At 37.7% G+C, this 8,696-nt stretch overlaps 1 protein-coding gene and 1 non-coding gene across 2 annotated transcripts in view; one reads left to right on the top strand and one right to left on the bottom strand.

Moving 5' to 3' along the window:
• foxk2b (forkhead box K2b) overlaps window positions 1-6,008 on the top strand; it is a 16,556-nt gene extending 10,548 nt beyond the window's left edge. The window contains 4 exon segments of the mRNA XM_008329164.3: window positions 527-861; window positions 951-1,196; window positions 2,918-3,118; window positions 3,803-6,008. Of these exon segments, the coding sequence (XP_008327386.1) occupies window positions 527-861; window positions 951-1,196; window positions 2,918-3,118; window positions 3,803-4,026 (1,006 nt within the window). The 3' untranslated portion in view covers window positions 4,027-6,008.
• LOC112488464 (U1 spliceosomal RNA) lies at window positions 1,994-2,157 on the bottom strand. Its single transcript, XR_003052544.1, has one exon. It is a non-coding gene; the product is annotated as a U1 spliceosomal RNA (small nuclear RNA).
• Window positions 6,009-8,696: the final 2,688 nt, after the last annotated feature.

Below are 8,696 nucleotides of genomic sequence, written 5' to 3'. Positions count from 1 at the left end.
TTTTTTTATTATTATTACTATAACATTGTTCGGGAAATCTGTGTCAAACAAGTACACAATACAATACAATTATTGAATCATATTGTGCCATGCAATTAGAGCTATTTAATCAGCATATCATGTTTATATAAAGTATATTCAGTTAATATGGGGTAAATATATTTAATATTAGCAATGTAGGTAGGATCACTTTGTTCTGGTCATTTGAAAAGGAGCTCCCAAGCCGACAAAGTTTGGACACCCCTGAGCTAATATACCTTCAGTCCATTATGTGAGGCCATGAGTAGGTCATTAGTAACTTAAACCAGTGCTGTTTCTGTTGAAATGACCTCAGTACACAACTGGTTTGTAAATTATTATTACGTTATTACGGACACGAAGCACATTTCTACCAACAAACCTTGGTGATGCTGGAGTATAAATGTATGTTCTCCAAAATTTTTTTTTAGGGTCAAATTTGCCTGGAGTGTATTAAGACTGCAAACATATTTCTTTATAATAAATTATATTCTTAATTATCTAAGAGGGAAAAATATATATACTTTTGTTTGAAGTTTAACCTTAGAATTTGTTTCAATTTTCACCCGAGAAAAGATCCACGATCAGTGTTGATGTCTCAGACCTAGTCAAAATGTTTGATTTTAATTTGTCTTAGGAGTGCACCAGCTTCACCCAACCACTCAGGGGTGCTCTCCGCTCACTCAAGCGGCATCCAGACCCCAGACAGCCTGTCACGGGAGGGCTCCCCGGTCCCACTTGAATTTGAGGCATCCTCTGCTCCCACTACAGTAACCACCACCACAGCAGTGCAGCCCAAACTGGCAGTCATCCAGGAAGCACTTTTTGCACAAAACACAGCAGGTTGGTGACTTTTGACCACTCCGTGGACTTTTTTGTCCCGTCTTTTGTCAGTTGTTTTCTTACAACGATCTTCATGTGCATTCTTCCAGGATCCCCTGTTGGCAACCAGCCAGTTCTCATTGCAGTCCAGCGTCAGTTACCTCAGACCATCAAGCCAGTCACTTACACCATGGCGTCCCCAGTGAGCACCAGCGCCTCACAGCCTGCTGTCCAGACGGTACATGTCCTGCAGCAGATCCCTGCCACTTCCTTGAGCCCTGCCAAAGTCATTGCCCAGCCAGCCACCATCCTAAAGGGCAAGCCACAGGAGAATGGAGAGCACACAGAGGTCAAAGGTCTGTAGGGATGCAAACATTTATTTTTGATTACAACAACCATACCATAAGACTTCACACTAGTGATGTGCGGATCGATCCTGAAATATCGATACTTGCGATTCTGGATCTTTATGCTCTGAAATCGATTCTGAAATCAAAATATCGATACTTTTGATACTTACGCATTCTGAGAGGAGGTGTATCCTAAACAGAAACATGGTGAAAAGTATCCAAATGATTGAGATGTTGTCTAAGTGACGCTCGGTTGGTGGGACTACTTCTTCTTCCGCCTGGGCGTGTGCGTCATGCGTAAGCACAGGGGCTCTACTCCGTGCTCTCACTCGGTCACTATTGATGGAAATTTCGTCTCTTTTTTTTTAGAGAACCGGTTCTTTTGGCTCGGTACACTGAAAAAATCCGACTCTTTCGGGCTCTTCAGATTATTTTTTTATTTATTTTTTTTGTTTTACAAATAACATGTTTTCAGAGTTTGAAACATTGTTTTGACATATTTTATATGATTGTGTTCTCAGGTTTTTCTATTGTTGTGTTGACTGTATAGTAAATGAGGCAGCTACCTCAGTACACTCCAGAGTTTAAAATAAATAAATAAAAAAACCTTGGATTATCGGATTCTTAAAGAAGCTATGATTTGAAATACACATTTTTTATTTAAAAGACAAATGATAAAATATTGATATCGGTATCTGCGATACCAGCCCGAATTTTACTCGGTATCGGATCGGAAAGGAAATTGGTGGTATCGAACATCACTACTGTTAAGTTTCTGTATTATTTATGTTCCACAAGTATATCAGGGGAGAGCGCGGACGCAGTCCCCCACTACCAGAAATTATGCAGTCGAGATTCCCACATTTGGGGAATTCGCAGGGGTCAGCACAGCCGGAGTGCAATGGCTAAGCCTCGCCCTGGGTGAACCACCTTCTTGATCATGGTATCTCCCCTGCCAGGTAAGTATGAGTTGTTTGCATAGCCTAAGTTGCATTCAAGTGTTAAAACAGAACGTGGGAAACTTCTTCCACAGACGCCAACAATATTTTGTTAGTCTTTCTGTTGAGAAAGGAAATCTTTCCAAATATTATTTTTTATATATATGTATATATATTCTGTTGTCGTTTCATATATATATATATATATATATATATATATATATATATAACAGTTAGCGAGGTAAATATGACCAGATCAGATTGACTTTTACTAATGGGAGATAAATGGTGATGTGCCGTGATTCAGAAGATAACAATTTCAAATTTTTGCATAGTTCTTACAAAGAAAAGGATCATTGTATTTGGGAAAAAAATTGTAAAGTGTTGTGAACAAAATGTAAGCCCAATGGCACGCTTGTACCACTGCTGTAATGCTTGAATGATAACAAGCCTCCAGTCACTAGGTGGCAGCACATTTTGGTGTCTGTGGGGGGGGGCATAAACAGAAATTAAATTTTGATCCACTGCTTTAACTCGATGTTAGCAACTGTCAATCTGTCAGCATCTGGATCAGAAATCGCTCCGTGTTCAAGTAGTGGATGCGTCTTTGATCACCTTTTTTTGAAGGACATAAAAGCAGTTAGCAAAGTGACAACACAAACCTCGGTTTGCTGTTGAGTCAAAACATAACAAAAATATTCTCACTACTAGCCGTGAGAAAACTGTTCTAATGCTGACTGAATTGATACTTAATTTTAATGTTTTTTCTTTCTTTTCTTTTTTCTCTAGTTAAAGTGGAGACGGTTCCAACCATCACCTCGATTAGTGGCTCCAGTCGCATTATACAGAGCTCCCAGTCAGCCCCAGCCATGCAGACTGTTACCATAGTACAACAGGCCCCTATGGGTCAGCACCAGCTGCCAATTAGGGCTATAACACAGAATGGCAATCACGGTATCACCACTGCCATCACAGGAACTGCCACTCAAGGTAAGACTAAATTTAAATCTAAATATTTAAATTGCACTTAATGCTAGCAATTTTTTATTATTATTATTAATCACAGATTAGCTTTGGATTGATTACAATTGTGAACGTAACCAGTCGTGATTTCGAACGTTTTTGTGGCAGTGGTGGCTTGGTGGTTATTGATGTGGATCCAGAAGGTTTCGAGTTCGAGTCCACCAGCTGCCAAGTTACCACTGAGGTGCTCTGAGCATGGCACCGTCCCCACACACTGCTCCCTGGGTGCTTAAGCTGCGAGGTCACATTTCGTGGTGTCACAATGACAAGTAGCATATTTTCCGGACTATAAGTCGCACTTTTTTTTTCATCATCCTTTGGCTGGGTTTGTGACTTATTCAGGTGCAACTTCTATATATTAAAATATATAATTTCACACTGACAGTCGCTAGAGGGCACTGGTGTGACTTTTTTTTTTTTTTAAATTATGCATTTTTTGGTTGGAGCAACTTATAGTTTGAAAAATACGGTAGTTGACTTTCCTTTTCCTTTTTAAGCCAAATATACTTTCATAGAGTTGGATTTTAATCATAACCGTGCTGCTTGACAGTGGCTGCTAGGATGCTAATACCAGAAACCACACCCAGTTTATTTTTCCCCCCAGTGTTTGAACTGTTGCCACCCTGACCGCTAATCCCTCTTCCTCCTCAGCTCCTGCCATGGCCAACCCCCTCCACCTGCTGGCTGACCACGCTTCTGCTTCTGCCTCCCTCCCTACAAAGCGTCAAAATGGCGAGCAGCAGCCCAGCGAGCAGACAGATGCCAAACGCATCAAAACAGACAGCAGCGGTGAGGTCGCCCCAGCTAACGTTGCCTCGCAGTCGGAGTCAACGGCAGTAGCGACAATAAATGACCAGGACGGTCACACCAACTAGTCAGCAACCCAAAAAAAAAAAACGCACCATGTGAACTCATCTGCCAATCGCCATTCTTCATCCACAGTTTCTCCTCTCCTGTCTCCTGTTTCTTTCATTCTGGTTTAATTTTCATTTCTCCAGATGTGCTAAATGGAGAGGATTTTATTTTATTTTTTTCATTTTTACTTTATTCCATCTGGAGCCTCAAAAGGAAAAAAAAACAAAAAACAACAACATTTAACCCTTAGAACTGAACTTGTTTTGTGTGAACAAAATAACCAAATGGTCAAACATGAACATAACGGTGACACCTCGCTCTTTCTTCTTCTCCTCCTGAGCCGCTAATGCAGGCAAGTGACTTAACCAAGACCACAGGAAGCCTTAGCAATGACCAACACTTCACAGCTGACCTTAGACCTTGTACATCGCAGCAGAAGAACCTTCTGTGGCTAAACTACTGGACTGGACGCCACCGTTTTCTTCATGTGGACTCCAGAGCAGCGGCCGTGGTATTTTTAAGTCCAAACCTAAGTAAGCAATGAGTGTGACCGCTGAAGTGGTTAAAAATAATATTTGTATTAATATGATGTGTGTTCGGAATTAGAACTCTGAGCCAATATTCCCGAAAAAACCGGCAGCTAGCCTCAACTCACACTGACCATTCTTTTCTTACAGCTGTTTGTTAGGTATTCAGTATTTTGTTCTTAAACAGTAGAAGGGTGTAGGACTCTGTTGAATAGTTCCACACGAGGAAGGATTTATGGTTGGAGTTTAAATTTATGTCATGGCAACATTTCCAGTACTAACTATAGCCGAGTTGTGTAAGAAATGTTAGGACCAGGATAAGGTAAAAAAAAAAAAGAGATTTTTTTGTTTGTTTTTTTTCCTCAAACTTCCCAAGAGTTTTACAGAAATTGGTTTCTCAAATTTGTCTCCACGTCACGTATAGACGTGGATTTATTATTATTATTATTTTTATTTTATTTTTTGGCCCATCAGTTATTGAAAAATTGTCATATGAAAAAACATTTACAGCAAATGAATGAAATGTGGAATTTAATAAATGAATTAAGGACTTACCAGGCAGTCAATCTGCAGGCTTCCTACACCGGTTGTGTAGCTTGTCCAATGCGTGTTCTCATTTTCCTTCAGCAATGTACACTCGTGGTAAACTTTGAACAGCACAGAAGATTACGCTTACACGTTAAAGATGCGAGCAGCAGTCACGCGAGCTCCTGTCGACCAGCGTTTTCAAATAAGGACTATGTATGAGGGGGAGGTACAAATCATTGCTAGGCATATGATTCCTGGTTTTCTTCCTGTTAAGAGCGCATGGTGAGGCCAGACCAGGAAATTATTTTTCTTGGTTTCAAAAAAAAAACAAAAAACTGGCAAGTAATTTGAAATAAAGCCTGCAATATGGCCTACACCTACAAAGTCTCTTTCCTTTTTGGCCCTTCTCTTTTCAGAGGAGTCATTTTATTCCATAGATTAATTCCTGCTCTCCGTTATTTTGACCTGAAACTTGCCAGTTAATGTGACAGTTTCATAAAACAATCAGGAAGGTATGGGCTGTAAGGTCCACGCCAGCGGTTTATGTACTTGCACAGGGTGAAAGAACAGCGCCATTGTTTTCACGTAGTTCGTTCAGTTCGTCCATTCGGTTCCTGGTTCAAGTTCTTGAGTGTGAAATGCATCTTGAATCCTATTTTTTTTTTTTTTTTTTTTGCCTTTTCATTGTGAACTGTTAAGTGTTGCAATGTTGAGTTTCTGTCTCGTTTGTTCAAATAGATCGATATGGAGATGTTTTTTAAATACTTGCACATTAAATCCAATCTACGTATATAAATAATCCATTGTGTTTCCAGATGTTTACCATCGCATGTATCTAACAAAAGTCGCAAACTGTAAGTTGAACTAAAGAAAGAAAGAAAGAAAGAAAAAAAATTGTCCTGCTTTGTCCAAGATCAGACCTACACGTGATAAAAAAATGTTTAGACCACACCCTCTATTTCTCTCATTTATTTGAACGATATTTCCGTTTAATGTTTACTCTACCTTTGTTGTGGTGTTGGCACATTCACTCTTTTTTTTTTCTTTGTTCAGCTACATATTTGGTGTTGGCACATTCACTCTTTTTTTTCTTTGTTCAGCCAGATATATTTACATTGCTCTGGTAGCCTGTTATACTTTAAGTTGTTCTTGTTCCAAATGATTTTTTTCATCCTGTTTTAGTGGGGGGAAAAAAAAGTTTCTTCCGTTTCTTAACCTGCAACCTTAATACTAACAAGGAAAAAACAAGTTCACATTCGCCTACCGGATGGGCAGCAAAATATTAGGTTGCCATTTTAATTTGTATTCTTGCACAACATGGCTGCACATTACCCAAAAAATAAGGTTGTTTTACACTGTGTATAGTTGAAATTATACAAAAGTTAAGTATTAATGTTACAGAATTTTAAATTAAAATTTGTGTCAAGACTAAAACATGAGGAAATTGCTTGAAGAAGTTTTATATTTCTTTAGGACTTCTAAAAAAAAAAAAATAGCTCATAGATATACACAGGACCGAGTCAACTTTTTTTTAAAAATGTCTGCTTTGTGGCTGATTGTGGTACACACTGTATCTATTTTTTGAATTTATTTATAGTCCAACAATGAGCTCCGGTGAGCCATTAGTTATTATGTTCAATCCCTGTTCAACACTTTAATAAAAAGATAAGATTATTTTAAACATTAAATGATAAGCAGATTTTTAGGATTTTAATTCTATAAATGCCATAAAGGAATCATCCGGAGTTTTTATTTGTGTGGTAATTGTCATTACAATTAAGTATTCCATCCAGAAAGGAGGGACATCCATTCCTATATAGCCTGACCTTTTGGATCTAAACTATACACTGTGTGGTATTTGTTTAAAATATAATTTGAAAAAAACATCTGAAGTGTTGCAGAGTTTTCAATAAAATTGAAAAAAAAAAAAAATCAATAAATAAAAAAAAAAAATCAGACATCCTTCTACACTGATTCTTCTGGTAGTAGTTTAATCCAATACAGAATTATTTCAGTACAGTTCCATTTCCTGCACTATACATGTATACCGTATTTCCCCAGACTATAAGTCGCACCAGCCAAAAAATGCAGAAGAAGAAAGAAAAACGTATATAAGTCGCACACCAGTGCCCTCTAGCGGCTGTCAGCGACCTTTTTCCAGCAAATTCGATCATTTTCTTTTAACAGGAACAACTTTCCAGCAGATCCAAACAAATTGTTGACGCGTTCAATGCCTAAGAGTGAAAGGGATATATAGGAGAGAAAAGAGGTGAGAGAGTAAGTGCAGACAAAGAACTTTATCAGTGCTGTTAGACATGTGTATTAATAGGGAATTGTGCTGAGTTAGAGCTTATTCATAAATAACACTATAACATTGATAACAAAACACAGAGTCAGGTCTGGATCAGGTACTGCAGTTCTAAAGTTACAGAAACCGAGAGAGTCGCTACGCAGGATTCATTTCTTGGTTAGATTTCTTTGTTTTCTAAAGAGCTGGAAATGTATGAGCAAATGGTGATTGTTAATAGTGAGGGTTTAGTGCAGCAGAGGATGCAATAGCAGGTGTTGTGGTCTTTGAAAAAAAAAAGTTTATTAAAGCTATCAATCAACTGTTAATAACGTTTTCCTGTGCACCGTGGTGTGTTGTGTGTAAATAATCAGTAAAATAATAACAATAATAATAATAATTATTATTATTATTATTATTAAGGTCTTAAGGGTAAGGTTGAAGCACGACGGTTATTGTTATAATAATAATAATATCAATAATAATAATAATAATTATTATTATTATTATTGATATTATTATTATTATAACAATAACCGTGCTTCAACCTTACCCTTAAGACCTTAATAATAATAATAATAATAATAATTATTATTATTATTGTTATTATTATTATTATAACAATTATATTTTTATTATATAATTTTTATTTTTTTATTTGTATTTTTATTATATAATTTTATTATATTATTATAATTATTATAACAATTATTATTATTAACAATAATAATTATTATTATTATTATGTTATTTTAACGAGTTGACGTTTAAACCAGTAAGAAATCTAAGCTTCACATCTGCAGTGCAACTATTGACCACATGGTAGCAGCAAAGGACGTGCATGTGATCGTACACGCCGTCTGTCGCTGTTATCTGGTGCTGCTGCCGCGGACAGCGGTGTGTTCAGTACACGTGTGAGCCGAGTTGAATCATACGTGTATTTCAGCCAGTACTTAACGTCCTACACAATCGACTACACGAAGAGAAAACAACGGATATACATGGCTGTGAGGGAAAAAGAGAATATATCACTGAGTAGAGCACAGAGAAAAATGAGAGGAGGAGATGGGGCACGGGTGAGAGGGGTGGTCTGTTCACTCAGTCTTAAGGGTAAAGGTTGAAGCACGTGGTTTTCTGCTGTTGTTGCTCCAGGTCTTTGAAACTCAGGATCACACTGTGACTGTCATTCACATAGTCACAAGTGTGTAGTAATAAGTCAGTGTTTCTTGTGGCAGGGTTAGGCTCAATTCATTGGATTTGTTGAGTCATTGAGATACCATATTTTCTGGACTATAAGTTGCACTTTTTTTTCATCTTTTGATTTGATTGGGTTGCGACTTATACTCAG

The sequence above is a fragment of the Cynoglossus semilaevis genome, chromosome 17, assembly GCF_000523025.1.
Source record: "Cynoglossus semilaevis isolate Cse_v1.0 chromosome 17, Cse_v1.0, whole genome shotgun sequence".
NCBI lineage: Eukaryota > Metazoa > Chordata > Actinopteri > Pleuronectiformes > Cynoglossidae > Cynoglossus > Cynoglossus semilaevis.
This window is presented reverse-complemented; position numbering and strand designations above follow the sequence as displayed.